Here is a 17,356-nt window from a genome sequence, read left to right on the forward strand (position 1 = left end):
TGCATTCTTCTTTCTGAGCGCATTGCTTGGTGCTCTGCTAATTGGAGGGGGTCCTTTCTTGTGATAGAGCTACGAGTATTCCTTAAATTGGGAGCCCCACAAATAGGCTCAATTTTGGTAGTGACATCAGTGTGTCAATTGATGGCCCTACTAATACAGCCACCTACTTATTTTCGGATTTACTAGATTATTCAAACATCTGAGGGGCACCACTTCCTACTTCATGAAGCCATTGTATAATAGAGACTGAAATTTTGAATACTGCCTGGTGCATCACTAAATTTTTTAGATGGATTTGCTAGTTCCATGTCACAAACATGACGACTGTGAAGATTTGCTGCCTTTCAAGGAGTCTGTTGCTTATGGTATTCCGTCCCTTGCTTTCATTGTTGAGGCAAATCATCAGCATTCCAAGCGCCATATGGCCACTGTCTTTTGTTGCACCAAAGGGCAATTTTGTCACTGACTCCTGATGAAACGACACTGGTTAGGCCTGGTGGGCAAGATTGGTGTGCAGCAAGGTGTTCTTACCCATGGCTGCTTCAGAGATCAGGCATGAAATCATCAGCTTGGCTATCGACTGTGCTTGAAGTAGAGTATCATTCTATGGGCCATCATTTAACAATTACTGCAAATGCCTACGCAGTTTTCGTCTGCTTACTCTACAAAACAGTGCAAGCTTGTGCGTGAGCATGAAGCTCCAAACTGAATTTGTGCAACACTACCTAAAGTGACAGCGTCGTGGAATCAAGGTCGCACACTTGCTCCTTACTTTGTGGCGACGCACAATGCACATTGGGCTGCGTAACGGGCGAACGCAAAAGATACCCGCAGGCTCAATCGCCACGAAATTGTAAGTCAATATTATTTCAATAAATCACAACATAAAAAAACATATTCAGTGAATTTTCTGTGGTGCTGGCATTGTAAACTATTCTAGTATCCAAATTCGTTTTTCAGACTGCCTGTTTATGCCCATTTCACATGCTGCAACTTTGCACTGTATTTTTCAAAGCTGTGATTTTGCTAATGTGAACTTAGAATTGCCATTTTACATGCACCGATCGCAGCAGCTACTATTTTCAACTTTGCAGGCACCAAATCGGTCCACCTTGATGATATTTAAAGTAAAACAAACTAGAAACGTCTTGTAGAACAATTCTTGTGTTTGAACTTGTTACTCTGTCAAAGGAAAACATAAGTAGGCAGGCCAAGGTAATATTACGTCCACATCGTTATTCGTTCCCCACCGATGCTGCATATGCAATGCAATTTCACAGAATTCAACGCCTCTGACCATAAAAAAATTGCATGCATGAAGGGGTCAATGGCACATTTGCCATACCTGCGAATTCACAATGTGAATTCGTAAGTGACATCACACAGTGTGAAATAGGCTTTATTTGGACTTTTGTGACCCTGCCATGTCCAAAAATCATTAAGTGCTTCTATATCTGGAATGCAAATACATTTCTGGCCCTCTATTTCTTCTTCCTTTGTTCTTTTCCCCTCTTTTCTTTTGTCTGATTATAATTCACATTTCTGTTCCATATTTTTGTGAGGTGATGTGTAGCAAAAATGTCACTCTTTATTTGGAATGCAATAATAGTATCACTCTGTGTTATAAAATTTACTCGGCTATGAATGCAGACCACAACGTGAATTACTGCATTGCTGATATGGCTTTGCTGCTTTATTTTTGTATGTCTTCTAGTATAGTTGTGCCAAAGTGGTGCCTCTTTTCTCACTCACAAATCATATTGAAATGCCATTTTTTGGGAGGTTTAGGACTTAGCCGTTATGACACTCTTTTTTTTTTGCAGGTGTATCACCACCTGATTTTGACAATCAGACTCTTGCTGTCCTTCGTGGTCGCCTTGTGAGGTACCTTATGCGATCTAAAGAAGTAAGTACTGAATGTGCTGCCACACAAGCCTACCTTGTAGATTTTCTGAAGTGCTCCAGAGTTAGGGAAAGTGAGCTTAAGCTGCTGCTCTGCTAAATGGTGTTATAATTTCAGATAACAATTGGGCGTATGACAAAAGACAATCCCATCGACATTGACCTGTCTTTGGAGGGCCCTTCATGGAAAATATCACGTCGTCAGGGTGTGATCAAGCTTCGCAACACTGGGGAATTCATCATTGCCAATGAAGGAAAGAGGCCAATCTACATTGATGGCAAGCCAGTTCTAGCTGGGAACAAGCACAAGCTGAACAACAACGCTGTTGTGGAGGTAATGAATGCCTTGAATTGTTTTTTTTTTTCTTGTCTTTTGTATTACTCTCTGCCCTTTGCTTTATTTCACACCAAAGTTTACTTCATAATATCACAAGTTCTCTTGTCTTTCGTGTAGCTTTAACGTGCATAGCAATGTATGAAAATATGGTGGAGAAAGACTTGGTAGGAACATTTAAATGGAATGGTGAAGGCTCATTCAAAAGCCACAGTTTGACTTTTAGGGGACATGGTAGGTCGGAGTGGTGGGGTGGAACATTAGATTAATTTTGGCTTCTGGGATTTCTCAAGGTGCGCACAAATGTCGGTGCACTAGATTTGCATTCTGCCACCATCAGAATGTGGCTGTTGCATTGGCCATTAATTGAACTCATGACCTTGTACTCGGAATTGAATGCCGTGGCCACTAAGCCACTGTGCTGGGTGGCTGAATGGCTCATGTGAAACTGAACATAGTTTGATATCATATGACAAGCTTAAAGCATTGCTGTCATTGGCATACCTGCCAAATCTCTCGAATTTTTCGTAGTTTATAGATTAGGGCTCGTTCTACAATTGGACTGATGTTGCGTCAAGTTTTATGAAAAATAAATTCTGTTTGCAAAAACATTTAGCTCTTAGGTCTCTGAGTTTTCTGTTGTAAGTCATCTGACGTTCGAAGTATGCCAGAGGTGCTTTCTGTTGTAGAAGTTTTTGAAGCAGGCGAAATTGGCAGCCAGCAATGTCACAGAAAAGTCACTCGGGTGTTAAAACAATGTCTTGCTTCTCAGTCTCTGCAGTTTCCTTGTTTACTATGGCTTGCGTGCTGGTCTAAAGGTAAATTATCATTGCATGTGTATCCCACAAAAGGCCTTTGCTCAGGACAAGATTTAAAAGGAAATGAATGCTTGGAACTTATTCCTTCTGCTTTTACTTTCACATCACAGTAGCTGGATAGCTAATCAAATCATTTGTTTGCTTGTTTATGGCATTCAACCTATAGGATTTAGGGTGAGGGCTGTGTTCTTCCTGGCAGGCCTGTTCCTGTAGAGGTGCTGAATTGGAAGGTCGCATTTCCTTTAGTTTTGTGTTTTGCTGAATGGTTTTCCAACTGAAGTCTTTTCTTTTTTATATCCATTTTTGCTTAGCTTTTGTAGAGCTATATTTTTCTCCTGATTTGAATTGAGGTTCAGTGAGCTTTTACTCTTTCCACTACTAAATTGTTTCTTGTATACTACGTAATTATGGTTAGAGATGTCATTCTGTTAGAACAGAGGCTTCAGCATGACCCTACTATACATACCACTTTTTTAGCAAGCATTAAAGAGACACTGAAGGCAAATATCAAGTTAACATGGTCTGTCAAAATACCATTTCAGTAACCTCGTAGAGCTTGTTTCATGCAAAGAAAAAAAAAAAGACTTAGTAGTTTAAGAGAAAATTGCATCTGAAGGGTTTGCATACCTCTAGCACAATTGAAATTGCCCGCCCCCGAGTGAGGAGTTGTGATGTTGCATACACCATCACCACCCTTTACTGCCATCGGTGAGTAAAACAGTGCCCGACAGCTGGCGCTACAGTTTGTTGCTAAAGATGCAAAAGTGCAGCTAGAAACCGAGCCAATACAACTGGCAGTGCGAAAGAGAAAGGAAAATTACAGGCCAAATCATAATCACAATCTTCGACGTTCATCACTATGGGCCTCGTTCTCTCCTAATTGCAGTTTTTGTGTTTTATGAGCCAGCAAAACCAGCACAGCACTACGTGATAATGAAAGTACTGAAAAATGAATGCGCGGGCTAGGCAGTGTCAATCGAAAATGAAACTTTTGGACGGCCCGCATAGTTGTCAAAGGCAATGTCAAAAAGTTATTTTTTGGTTAATCGAATAGAAACAGACAAGTAGCATTTTCATCAATCTTACAATGCAATGCAATGGTCTTTTTACTATGAGTGTTTCAGTACTAGAAAATTATGATGTATTGCTATGTCATCAGGATAGTACTTGAATGTTCCAGTGGAGTCTCAGATCGTGTCCTGTATTTACCTAAATTTCTCGATTACTAAATCTCTGTTCTTGATAATATTGATGCCTGAGACATTATCGTGCATTAATCTATCACTTCAGTAGCTTGACTTAATATTTGCCTTTAGCACCCCTTTAACTGGTGTGATAGTTAAATGGCATGTGTTCGTGTATGACACAGGTATAGTATTGAAATGTCTTTCTTGGAAGTGAACGCACTGACACATCAGGTTGTCCCCATTATGCACTGCCTTAAAAAATGTTCTGCCTCCATGTCTGTGGAGCATAAAGAGGGTAGTACTATGGTGTTTCAAGTTTTGTTCCTCTGGCAGCTAAGTGGTGATACCACGATTACCCAAGTGCTGCTACAGCCTTTAGTCATGATGCTTCGGTTCTCTCTGTGCACTCCCTTCCCCTTACTACTGGAGATTTACCAGCATGGCCAGTCATGAATTCTGCTAGTCATGTGTTAAAAGGGAAGTTCTGTGTTTATTTAATTTTTGGAGAGAGTTCAGTTTTTCTGAGGTTTGCTTGGCATCATATAGAAATTTTGAGTTTTTTCGCTGGGCATTGGCAATTGTGTTTACCATTAACATAATTCTTGCTTTAGTTGCACACCCATAGAGAGAATGTGGGCATGGCCACACTCCTATTGTGCATTCTTTGTCGAGAATGTCTGGCAGTGGGATTATAGGGTGGATGTGGCCTGGCATTTAATGATGCTGTTACTTTTTTTTCAGTCTCAGAATATAGTCATAACGTTGACCCTTGATAAACACTTGTGATTTAATTAATATTATCCATTATGGCAGTTTAAATTGAACAAATTCATTGTATGTTGCATGCATAGAAGCCTTTAGACAAGCACACCAATAATGAAAAAAAAAAGGTATAAAGTGAAACATAGATTTTCTCACTTGCATGTGTCTTCCCGCCTGTAAATATTGCCAAGAAGCATGGGCAAGTGACTTTTGAAGAGAATGCATCACTGTGCCATCAGTTGCCTTGGTGCAAAACTTGTGTTAAGTGTTTCTTTTGCACTAGAGTGTCATTGTGACAAGGACTTAAAAACTGGGAGCATCACATCAGACTTAAGGCATAGCCATAAAAAGGGAAAATGAGTCAGTTGGGTAAAATTTACTGCATGCAGTGTCTGAAAGAAGAGCTTTCTTTCCATTTTTACTCCAGCTTATGCAAAGAAGGAGCCTGCTGGCTTTAATGGTGCCAAGAAAGAACTTCTTTCTTTCATTGCTACTGGTATCACCTGGGAAGTCATCTGTTGCCTCCAGTAGTCACTGAGTCATCATTCCAGATGGATGTTTCTAGTTGTGTACTGGGCTGATTGGTGAGATTTAACAACCCAAGGAAACACTATGGCTGTGAGAGACACTGTACTGGAGGGTTCAGGATTTATTTAGATTGCCTTGGATTCTCACATCCACCCAAGGCTTGGGAAACTAGTGCTTTTGCAATCTACCCTCAACAGTGCGCAGCTGACCTAGGCAGGAATTAAATCCGCAACGTCATGCTCAGCAGCAGGACACTCTAGCCACTGTACTACAACCTTGACAGGTGTTAGTGTATAAGATTTTGTTAAACACAAGTGGACAAAAGATTGTTGTTGTTTTCAGTAGGGATGTTTATGGTGTCATCTACTGTCCATTCATTTATATTGTGAGCACAGTGTATGCATTTCATCTTCCTTATCTGTATATACTCATCATCACCACTTGGGCCGTAATAGTAGTGGGTGGCTAGCTCGCTGAAATAAAAGGAAGACCTACGGCCTAACGGTTGTCTCGCAAGGGTTCACACTGTCAATGCCTTGGGCCTGGCCTTTCTACCTTTGTGGCTAAGTATGTCACTTCTCGCCCGCTTTGCCAACTGCGGAAGTGACCAACAACACCTCCTGCTGGCCTGCTACAACCAGTCCGCTACATCGATGTCCAGAGACACCTTTTGACATTGTTGGTGTAAGCCTCTTCGGACATCTTCCTATGACGTCGACAAGACATCGATGGATTGTGGCTGCTGTCGACCACCTTACGCTATGCAGAGACCGCTCCTCTTCACTCTGGCTCTGTGTCGGGTGTCGCCACCTTCTTTCTGGAAGCCATCATGTTACGTCATGGAGCACCTCGCATCCTGCTGAGTGACTGAGGCAAGACGTTTCTGTCAACAGACCTCGAAGAAATACTCAGAACGCGTCACACAGTTAATAAGATGACATCAGCTGACTACCGACAAACAAATGGCTTAACAGAGCGATTTCATTGCACATTAGATGATATATCTATGTATATTGGACCAGACCACAACAACTGGGACACAGTTCTTCCATTTGTTACATTTGCACTTAACACCACTGTTCAGCGAACTACTGGCTACTCCCCTATCTACCTCGTTTCTGGCCGTTCGCCGACATTTATGCTTGATGCCTCTTTCTCTAATGTTCCTACTAGCTCCTCGGCGTCTGTATCCAAACAATTCATTTTGAGGCTTGACGAATGTCGACAGCATGCTCGACTCAACACAGAGGCCAGCCAAGAAGATTTCAAGCAACGTTACGACAGCCTTCACTGCGATGTTTCCTTTCATCCTGAAGATGAGGTGCTGCTCTGGACACCCGTTTATATCCCAGGCTTGTGTGAGAAGTTCATATCTCGTTTTCTAGGACCCAACATCATTGCAGAACAAACTTCCTCTGTGAACTACCGTGTCACTCCCGTTGAAGTTCCTTCTGACTATCATTACTGTGGTTCCGAGATTGTTGACATTTCGGGTCTCAAACCGTTTGTTCAACATTTTTCGCCAGCCTAAGTAGAAGCCGGGCTGCCTGCTTTAGCACACGTGTGCATTTCATTAGTGTGAGTGCTGCGTGTGCATTTCATCTTCCTCATCTGTACATACTCATCATCACCACTCGCTCGCTCACTGAAATAAAAGGAAGACCTGCGGCCTAACCATTGTCTCACAATACTTTCTTTTATTTTTTTATTGCTGGAGCATAGAGAAGCATTGTTCGAATGCAAATTTTTGGCTGGCTACACCACTAGCTGAAAATATACCTTTGTGATACCAATATTTGGCTGGTCAGAAAATTTATGTGCTTGCAGCATGCTGTGATATTGACTTAGACCTTGCTTCTTTTTCAGATGGCTAACTTGAAGTTTATATTTCTTGTCAACCAGGACCTGATTAGTGTCATTCGCTCTGAGGCACCTCAGTCATCATAATGGCCCCAGGACAAAAGAATTGGGCTTCTATTTGCATTTTATAGGATGAATGTAGTACATAGAAAATTTGGCATCATCCTTTCATTGTAAGAAGTGCATCATTTACATTGCTGTCGGCCTTTAATAAAGAAAGTTCTTTACAGAGGTGTTTACATGGCACCATTCCATAAACTGCATTTTCTCTTGTCTTTTTTAACAGTTAAGAAACTTATGTTTAGTTTGGCTTTATATGTTCTTACCTAGGAATATACACAGATTATATAAAATGAAAGGGAAAATTGTCATCCACCTGAATGTAGCAACAAGCTACAAAGGAAACCTATACGAGTTTCTCAGAAAAAAAGCTTCGTAGGTGAGGAAAAGGTTGCCCTGGTCCGGGATAAGATTTTGGAATTTTACACATTCTTGCAGTTCATGTAAAATTCAACTGCAAAGCTTTCTTTCTGAGAAACTCGTATGGGTTTACATTGTAGCTTCGTGCTACATTCGGGTGTATGACGATTTTACCCTTCATGAAGTGTTCTCCATATATATATATATAAAGAAAACCTTTATACAATCTTGCAAATAACTCCTGCGGAACCCCGCAAGGTGGAGAACGCTTCATGAAGGGTAAAATCGTAATATATATATATATATCACATATATATTATTTGCATGGAACAGGCTTCTTTATTGCAGTCGCATTTCCAGAGCTGTATTGTACGCACTTAATTGGGGTGCTTTTAGGAAAGACTTAATGACGCAAAAGCATTATATAGCTCATCTGCTGGCGTGGCTGGAGATGTACAAAAAGCCATGTGGTCACTGAGATGCGCTTGTGCCACTGCTCGTGCATTCGTCATCGTCATCTTCCACAGCCAGCTCTGATTCCACTCATCATGCCAGCATTCCCATACCGCCCCTCCCTCTGCGAAGGCACTGACGGCACTGACCTACTGCCAGTCGGTGCGGTGATTTCATTGAGAGCTGTCATGCACAAATGATGGACAAATCTTCAACTTCGACTTCTCAGTCAATAGCTGTGCCCAGCTCCTTTGGATGTCCACGCAAGTACGCGAATGAGGGCGAGGCACGTGATACAATAAATCATACATACAAGGCAACGTGGAGACACTATCATTACTTTTCATAAAACGAGTCATCATTGGGAAGACGTCGCAATGCTTTCGCATTCTTCCATGTAGGGCTAAGTGCCCTTGACTTCTTTCTCTGTTTAGTCATTTATGAACATGACTTTAGTAAATGAGAGATCAAAAACGAGCTTTCACCGCAGTGTTTAATAAAGTATTTATTTGACTATGCCTCGCCTCAGTCTTTGCAATCTCTGCAAGTTCAAATGCCTTGTTATACGCAACACATTATCCTTTGCAAAATATATTTGCCTTGCATTTGCAGTGTCTGATAATAAATTGCACAGTGGTTTGTCAACTGTCATCACTAATTATCGCTGCTGTTCTAGCTAGCATTTATGGCCCCAAACCCTCACACTAGCGTGCGGGGACGAGACTGCTCAGGTGCCAGTTTCCAAGTCATCAGTTTGGAGGATTCTGAATGACTCGGCCTTTCACCCACACCACCTTAACCTGCACCAATGCTTGGAAGGCAGGGACCTGCATGTAATCGTCTGGATTTCTTGAATTAGGTCTTCACAAAGCCCGATGAGTCACCGTACTTTTTGAGCAACATCATTTGCACAGATGAAGCAAATTTTTGCAGAAATATCCAGGTAAATTTGCATAATGCACACTATTGGAATGACTCCAATCCACACTAAGTAAAGCGCACTGGGCACCAGTACCAGTGGTCAATCATTGTATGGTTCAGCATTTACGCTGGCGCTGCAGTCGGTTCCACGTTTTTCGGTCACACACTGACTGGACGGCATTACGTGGATGAAATCCTTGAAGGAGGGGTAGATGAGTTTCTCAGTGAAGTCCCCCATTCACGTCTTCCACTTCTGTGGTATCAGCAAGATACCACAGCAGCAGCCGGGCATGAAACTGGTTGGATGGAACTTTTCATGCGCATTAGATTGGAAGGCACGGGCCTGTAAATTGACTGGCTAGGTCACCTGACCTCTTTCCACTCAATTGTGAGGTTATGCGTGTTGACATGATCAAAACAGACGTAAGATGAGCTCAAGGCAAGGATAACGGATGTCTGCCGTAGAATTCCAGAGTCGGTCATCAGATGTGATTGATAAAGCGGATATCCGAACACGTACTCTAGACAGCAGCTCGTGTTCAACGGTGCTTGCGAATTCATAGATAACTGGGGAACGCTGAAATCTGTTTTTAAATGCGTAAGCATTTACTGAGAAACCGGCACTCCGTTCATCCCGTAAGACGATCGCTTTCAAATGTGGCCTCGAGCTCCACCACTGGAAAAGCTGGCGCCACCGTCGGCGTGACGCGCTAGGAGGGATCACGTGGGCATAGCGGCCGCGTCGGCTGCTTCGGGAGCGCCGAAGCAAGCTGAAAACGAGTTTAAATTCCCTCGTACGCTGCGGTACTCATTTAGTGGCGAAATTTTCCCGCTTCGAGTGTCCCCTTTACAACGCTTGAAAGCACTACAATAGGTATTGGCTGCCTTTGAAGGCGCGCAACATCGTAGGTGCTCGGTGCCGCAAGGCCAGACGCACGTAACGGAGGTGTCAGCCTTGTTCACACGTAGCCGCAGGACAAGAAGCTGCGTGAAGCTTGGCTCGCGAAACATAAAACCGGCAAACAGTCATCGGCTACAACTCGGGTATGCAGCAAGCACAGACGCGAGGAAGATTTCTGCTACGGCGGCGGGTCTGCGATGTTCGGAAAACACGCACTGAGACGCTCGCCCGATTCCGCTGCCCGACTAATGTCATAACGGTTTGGTCTATGAACTTGACGATGCTATAGATACTGACAAGTTCACTGGAGTGGAAAGGGAGCGGTAAGAAGCACAATAAAGAAGAGCATGGCATATATGGTCATGTTTATGTTATGAATTAATGCACTGGATTACAAAAAAAGAAGAGCGGGAAATCGCAGGCTCAGAACACCGATAAATATACAGTGCGACGCAACTCGAGAAATAATATTGAAAGGTCAAAGAATTTAGAAGAAAAAAAAGATTGAATCGTCGCGACGGCACATCACAGTCCCCGTAGGCGTCGAAGTCTCTACAATGAAATTATTTTTGAACAGCTCTGATAGCGCCAGCGCAACTGTCAAATGCTCGTATTCTGCGGCCTAAAGCTCATGGCACGGTGCGAAAACGCGCGCGGAGAAAGCGAAACAGTGCGCGGACAAGCATGCAGACGCGCAGTCGGTCGCTGCGAATCTGCGCGATCGCTGCATTGAGGCTTCGTTCTATTACGCTCCATTTAGTTATACAAACACTATAAGAACATATTTCACATAGTTTGCTCTCAGCGTTTACCTACCTTTCACGCAAGAAGCCGGTTCGGGAGACTCCATCGCGGCGACCGCGCGCAGTGGCGTTCACCGTACGTATTCGGTAAAGAGATGGCGTCTGTAAACGATTGTGTGCTTTCAGTTTGCCCAAGATTATTGTTTAGACAGTAAAAAGCTTCTCTCGTTTCGAAAGTACTTACAGAAATGTCTGGGAGAGCTCGCGCGGGGTGTTTTCAGTGAGCGCTGACAGCAAAACCTATGAGGAGCGCGCCGCATGATCCCTCATACTACGCCAGCGAGGCGCTTCCGATAGATGGCGACTCCGTAACTCCTCGCCGCCAATAGCGCCCGCAGCAGCGAGCTAATTCACCTCTGTACTGCCTCTCGCTTCAACCCCAACGAAGCAGCGAGAACACAGCGCGCGCTTACGTAGCTCTCAGCACATGCTGCACTCTGCCGCTTTTCCAATTCGCTTTCAAGGTACGGGCCACGCCGCCGCGCCAGCCTTAAGCCAGTAGCACGGTTGATTACAGTTCATAATGGTTCTGTGTACCTAATAAATGTTGCATATATTTCCTTCATTTGCTTCACCTCCTTGGTCATTGGATGCCACGTGCGCATCCGCTACGGGTTATCTATAACACCAGTGAACATTTCTTCTACTGGTCCCTTCTATGTCGTCTCATGCAGGTTTTACTTAACAGTTCCATGTTGCAACCGCTCTTCTCCGTTTCACTGTTCTTTCATGGTCGTTCTAGCAATAATACGAAACATCTGCACGCTGCCACGAAAAGCCACGTAAGTACTGCGAAATGCTTACGCATCATTCAGATAAATCCCAGAGAAGGTTCCGCGTGGATTTTTTGTTCGTTTTCCTTTTTTCTCGTGTGTGCAAACGTCCCGATTGCCAATTCGGCTCATTTAAAAGCGGTACATTCACTTTCTTGAACGCATCGTTTTTGCCTTTTCCCTACTCGTGAGTCGCTACCCGGTCTGTTTATTTCGATTTGAATGCGAAAGCTTTACTATCCGCGTCGAGCCGGTTTTTGCCGTCGCCAGCACTACCGCTGCGCCGCAGCCTTGGCAACGCATCACGCGACTGGCCGCGCCGAGCTCCGCCGCCATCTTGGCGCATGCGCTCTCCGCAGCTGGGTCGCCGCCATAGCACATAACTCGCGAGCGCCTGGCCCCAGGGGTGAACCTCCGCATGGCTGCCATTGACTGTTTTTAAGCAGACGCTCTTTCGACGCTAGCGCCAAGGTCCCCTTCAGTTCCAACGCTAGCAGGAGGGCAATACTTCGGCAAAATGGCGGCGCACACGATTGTTTACGTTGTCATGGCAACAGGAACAGCAGCCGCGCGGCGCCTCCTCACCCTGCCGCTCTTTGCTTTTTCTTTTTGTTTTTATTATGACGACCCACTCCGCTCCCTTTCCACCCTTCTCCCGTGCACCTTTACTTTTGCTTCCTTTTTGCTTGTCCGTGGCGCGTTTTCTTTCTTTTTTTTTATCGCGCGCGCGCTACGTCAGACATTGACATTGTGAACTGGCGCATGGTGCGCTGTGGTTTCTTGATGTGTTTGCACGCACGCAGTCTTGTCCATACTTTGAGTATGCCAGCATATGCCAAAACCACGACCGGCAATAAAGCCGGTCGTGGCCAAAACATATATAAATTTCACTTCCAACACAACAGATCTTTGGCCTCGTTTTATTTACTTCCGTTTCCGAAAACAGATTTTCGCATAACTTCGTATGATACACGCTCAGAAAATGAACAAAAGTGAAAAATGCATGTCACGTACATGACTACTAAACAACGCAAAAGTTCACAGATAGTGAAATAACAAAAAAATAAAATACAAGAAAACGCGAAGGCCGTTTCATGCACACGTATAAAAATATTTTTTTTTTTTACAATGCCGTAAAGACCAAAGTGTAGAAGAGCTGATATGTGCACTGAGAGCTTCTGATATACTCGCCGAGATATTGCACAAAACTGGACGACTTGTATGACATAGTCATGACAACTAAAGATTGGGAAAATTCACTGGTAATGGCAAGAACAATGACGCCTAATATACCTAAAAAATAGAATAAAATGTTAAGATTGTTTTATTAACAGCCATACAAAAAAAGGAGAAATACTTGTGTACCTGCACAAAAGTATATGAAATGCATGACATGTTTATTACTACTGAACAAAATGAAAGAGGCATGGCAGAACAAAAATCTCATTGTACTAAAAACGGAAGTACACATTGTCACATTATTTTGCACTTGGCGACAACTTAAGTAACGGTGGCAAGGGGGAACAGAAGGTAGTCGGCTTTTGTAGCAGCACATAGAAAACATTCGCGGAAATGCCTATTCCTCAATCAAAGACCAGGTGAAGTAAGCCAACAACACGACTTTTCATTCACCACGAATGCAATGCTTAGCAGTAAAATTACGTCACTTAAGCAGAGTGAACTGTTGGGCTAGTTGGTCATATGACATAATCGAGTTTTGCGCCAAAACCAAGAAAGAAAGCGCCCGTGTTGTCTCCTTTTTTCAGCGTGGGGTTTTGACACAAAACTCATTTAATATACCTACTGGGCACTCATTTGTATAATAAACACGAACTGCAAAAATCTGCATATATCGACACTCGTAATATATATTCATGCTTTTAAGAAAAAAGCGTATCATGCCTACCCATGAACGCTCTTCGCGCAGTTTTCCCATCGGCAATTACTGAGATAATACATAAACACGAACAGTAATTTTTATCTGTTAGTGCGTTTGTAGAACGGTGACACACAGAAAGAGCACTGAGAGCGGACTGGAAAGCTGGGCGAGTTACCTTAGTTGCAGAATGAGACTTGGCACTGAAAAACTCGTCATAGACCAGGTGACAATGAAGAGGAAGATCTATTTGTCAGCTTTCTCTAATGGTAAGAGGGACACGTAGCACAGTCAAGGCGCAACAACGTCTGGAGACTCGTGGAGCACGCACATGTACAGGGCCGTGTTCGTGTACAGTACATGCACCTTCTAATGTCCTTGGCTCTGCGCGCTCACCTGTTGTCTTTAGAGACATGGAAGAACCTTGCAGGGCTTGTTTTTGAGGTATTCGTGCACCACTGCACGATGCACGAGCGGTACGATTTGTGAAACGGGTTAAACATCGCGGAGCACCAGCACACATCTATCGAGGACCACGAAACTGACGAAGCTGCCCACGCCGTTCCAGGCACAGCAGCGCACGCTTCCCGATAACAGCAGATAACGAAGCATGAAACTTCATGCAGCAGGCTAAGCTGGCGCCGGGCCGGCGGGCCAACTCTTGTCTAGGGGGTGTTGGGCGGGCGCTCGCGGAGACAGTCGATGGTGAGGGAGTTGTGAGGGAGGGCAAGGGGAGAGGAGTTGAGAGGCGAATGGGCACGGCCTCCTGGATCGGCGCGCGCCGATCTAGGAGGTCGTGCAAGGGAAGCTGATTTACTTTCCCGCCCTCCTGATGGATGGCGCCAATTACCTCTGTCACCGAAGCGGCAGAGTTTCCGAGGCCGGGCCTGGCTAAGAGGAGCGCCGCGCTCGCCTAGTCGGCGCGAGCTTGGCCATGGATGAGAGCGAGGCCGGGTCGTCTTTGTGCGTTGCGCGAAAGCGGGAGGCTTTGAGCCGTCGTCACCAAGCGGCGTCTGACCTGCCCGCGGATATCGCCCGGCGAGCTGCTTCACTGGAGAGGGTCCGGAATGTAACAGGCATCGCACCGTCAAGATCAATGTAGCGACCGCGTTCGCGCCCTGTCTGTTTGTGCTTCGACGCTGCGCATGTTCACGGCGTCTATTTGCATATATAGCATCTGTGCTTTCCCTGTGGCGCAAAAGGCGTCGCACCGTCGAACGATGCGCGTCTACCCAAGCCTAATCACAGTCATGTCTAGCCACCGACCTAGGCGCAGCCGTCATACCGGGCTTAACGATGATTGTATACGTAAGTATGATAATTACAGCTAAATCAAAGGTTAACCCAGGGAAACCAAGAATTAACCAGGCTAAACCAAGCTCGCTTTGCATATCCAGGGTTAGCTTAGCTAAGTCGCAGCCATTTTTTTATTTTTTGCCGCGAACCTGTTTTTGCAGCACGTGTACACTCTAATGAAAAATAGAACTCACTTTAATTTGTGTTTGGTCCGAAGCAAGTTTCTGCCGCGAAATATAGCTGCGCACGCACTCTTTCGATGCGGTGCGAGCAGAGCCGGGATTTTAAAACATTCTATGCCTATTCCATTGCTTTTCGCGTTTTGTGCGTGGTCAGAGCGGCGCTTCGGCTGCGTTATCAAGGAGCCTTTGTTATCAATGTGATCAGTCGGCCTCGAGAGTCGGATAATAAGTGTGGCGTAGAGAGGAAGGAATAGCTGCAAAGCCGCGAAACCTGCTGTTGGTGCTCCGTCAGTACCATTACCAAGGTGATGCGCTGTCTCTTCGGGTTTGCGATGGGCACAGTTCAGAATCAGAATTTATTCATAGAAATTGGGTCACATACAAGTAGTATACTGAAGCCGGTTCTATAGTCAAAGACTGTATCGGGACCTCCTATTGCTTTAAATCAGCTTATTTGAGGGCGCTGTTTTATGATGCGAGCGGGAGTGCAGTCACGTGGTATTTTTATTTTATCGTGGGGTTTCTTACCAGTCGGAAAAAATGGTACGCAATCAGTACGCCGCTGAAAACACCGCAGTTAGATGTCATTGGGGGGTGCCTACAATTGCCTAATTGACACTCGGATAGTTACGACAGTACTTCTCGAGTTAGATTATTAATTGTTATTACCTAATTAAATCTCAGTAACGAAATAATTACTGGCGGCTACTCCACTGTACTGGAAACAATATGCACTAGGTTTTGTTCGAATAACGCAATTACTCTTTTTTTAAGTCTTGGTGCATGATAGTTGCGACACCCTGTATATTCCCTGGACATCGAAATGAGGCCAAGCCGAATTCACTCGAAATCAGAATCAACAGTCATGCGCTCACAGAAAGAGAGAGAGATGCTGCAGTTTCTCCGGAAAGGCGAAGCAGTATCAGTGATAGCGAAATGTAAAACAATTTCACGAAGGGAGATTACACCACCGAGAGAAGCCAGATTCTTGGTGGTGCGAGAGGACTCGGGCTGTAAAACTGAACTGTCTCATCTATGTCTTGTATAGAGGGTGTCCCAGCTAACTTGAGCTAGAGCTTCAAAATATGCAAATGCCACATAATGCCACGTAAAGATATATATATATATATATATATATATATATATATATATATATATATATATATATATATATATATATATATATATATATATATATATATATATATATATATATATGTGTGTGTGTGTGTGTGTTCGGAGAGCTGGTCGGGCCCAAGCGACCCCCCCCCCTCCCCTGCATAGGACCAAACGTCCCGGGAGCCAGCAAGAGCGTAGTCCTCGCTAGGTCAGGTGCCTGCACTATGCAGCGACTCGTTGCACATGCAAGCGCCGCCCCTGTTGAGTCTGTTTGGAGTCTAGAATATCGCAAAAGATATCGCGCGTACGTTCCCTTAAAAAATTTCCTGACTTTTCCGTTCCCAGCTGCCCAATAAACCCGAACCTCGCGCAGACCCAGGTTGACAGTTTTGATTGTCAGCAACAGATAAGCAGTTTTCGGTGCCCACTTTCTCCACGTGCCAAAACCACGACATGATTATAAGGCACGCAGTAGTGGGAGACTCCGGATTAATTTTGACCACCTGGGGTTTCTTTAACATTCACCTGAAATTTATAGGTACATGAGCGTTTTTGAATTTCGACCCCTTCAAAATGCGGCCATCGCGGCCGGCATCGAACCCGCGACCTGCACGCAGCAGCGCAACGCCATAGACACTAAGCTAACGCGGCAGGTCAGGAGAGGTGGTGAAATTTTGTGAGATCTGTGGGAAGCTTCGGCATGTTCTCGCTGCTGGTGACTGCGCTACGCGCACTATGTCAGCTTTGCTGGTCGGGAGAGTGGATTCGCCATTGAGGGTACGTACAAAAAGCCCACTATTTTCACCAGCTATCAACTATTTTCACGGCGTGTACTCAGCAATACTTTGCAGATGCCCTGTTGCGTGTTTGCCAAAGCGCTGCGGCCCAGCTCAGCCAACGAACGCGGCGCCGCCCGCACGGAAGGGACTTGAAGCACAACGCTCCGTGCATGACATCCGAGATCGGGCGGTGCGCTCTGTCTCTCCCAGGCCGTTCCACTCGACGTGACCCCAGCTGTTCGATCGCGAGCTTCTAGGCGTGCCGTCCACTGAGGCATCGCGCCGCTTCTTTTGCTGGTGCAAATGGCGTCCGCGCGGCAAATAAGATATACTGCATATACAGGGTGTCCTAACTAATTTAGCCAGAGTTTAAGAATATGCGAATTCCACGTAGCTGGACAGAACTGAGGTAATGTTGTTTGCCGCCTCTTGGAAATATTCA

The 17,356-nt window shown here is 44.8% G+C and overlaps 1 protein-coding gene across 4 annotated transcripts in view; it reads left to right on the top strand.

Moving 5' to 3' along the window:
- Rcd5 (microspherule protein Rcd5) overlaps positions 1-7,649 on the top strand; it is a 44,159-nt gene extending 36,510 nt beyond the window's left edge. For all 4 annotated transcript variants that reach the window (XM_065431505.1, XM_065431512.1, XM_065431504.1 and 1 more), the window contains 3 exons: positions 1,824-1,906; positions 2,021-2,236; positions 7,398-7,649. In XM_065431505.1, the coding sequence (XP_065287577.1) occupies positions 1,824-1,906; positions 2,021-2,236; positions 7,398-7,478 (380 nt within the window). In that variant the 3' untranslated portion in view covers positions 7,479-7,649. The remainder of the gene's footprint in view (positions 1-1,823; positions 1,907-2,020; positions 2,237-7,397) is intronic.
- Positions 7,650-17,356: the final 9,707 nt, after the last annotated feature.

The sequence above is a fragment of the Dermacentor albipictus genome, chromosome 1, assembly GCF_038994185.2.
Source record: "Dermacentor albipictus isolate Rhodes 1998 colony chromosome 1, USDA_Dalb.pri_finalv2, whole genome shotgun sequence".
Lineage (NCBI taxonomy): Eukaryota > Metazoa > Arthropoda > Arachnida > Ixodida > Ixodidae > Dermacentor > Dermacentor albipictus.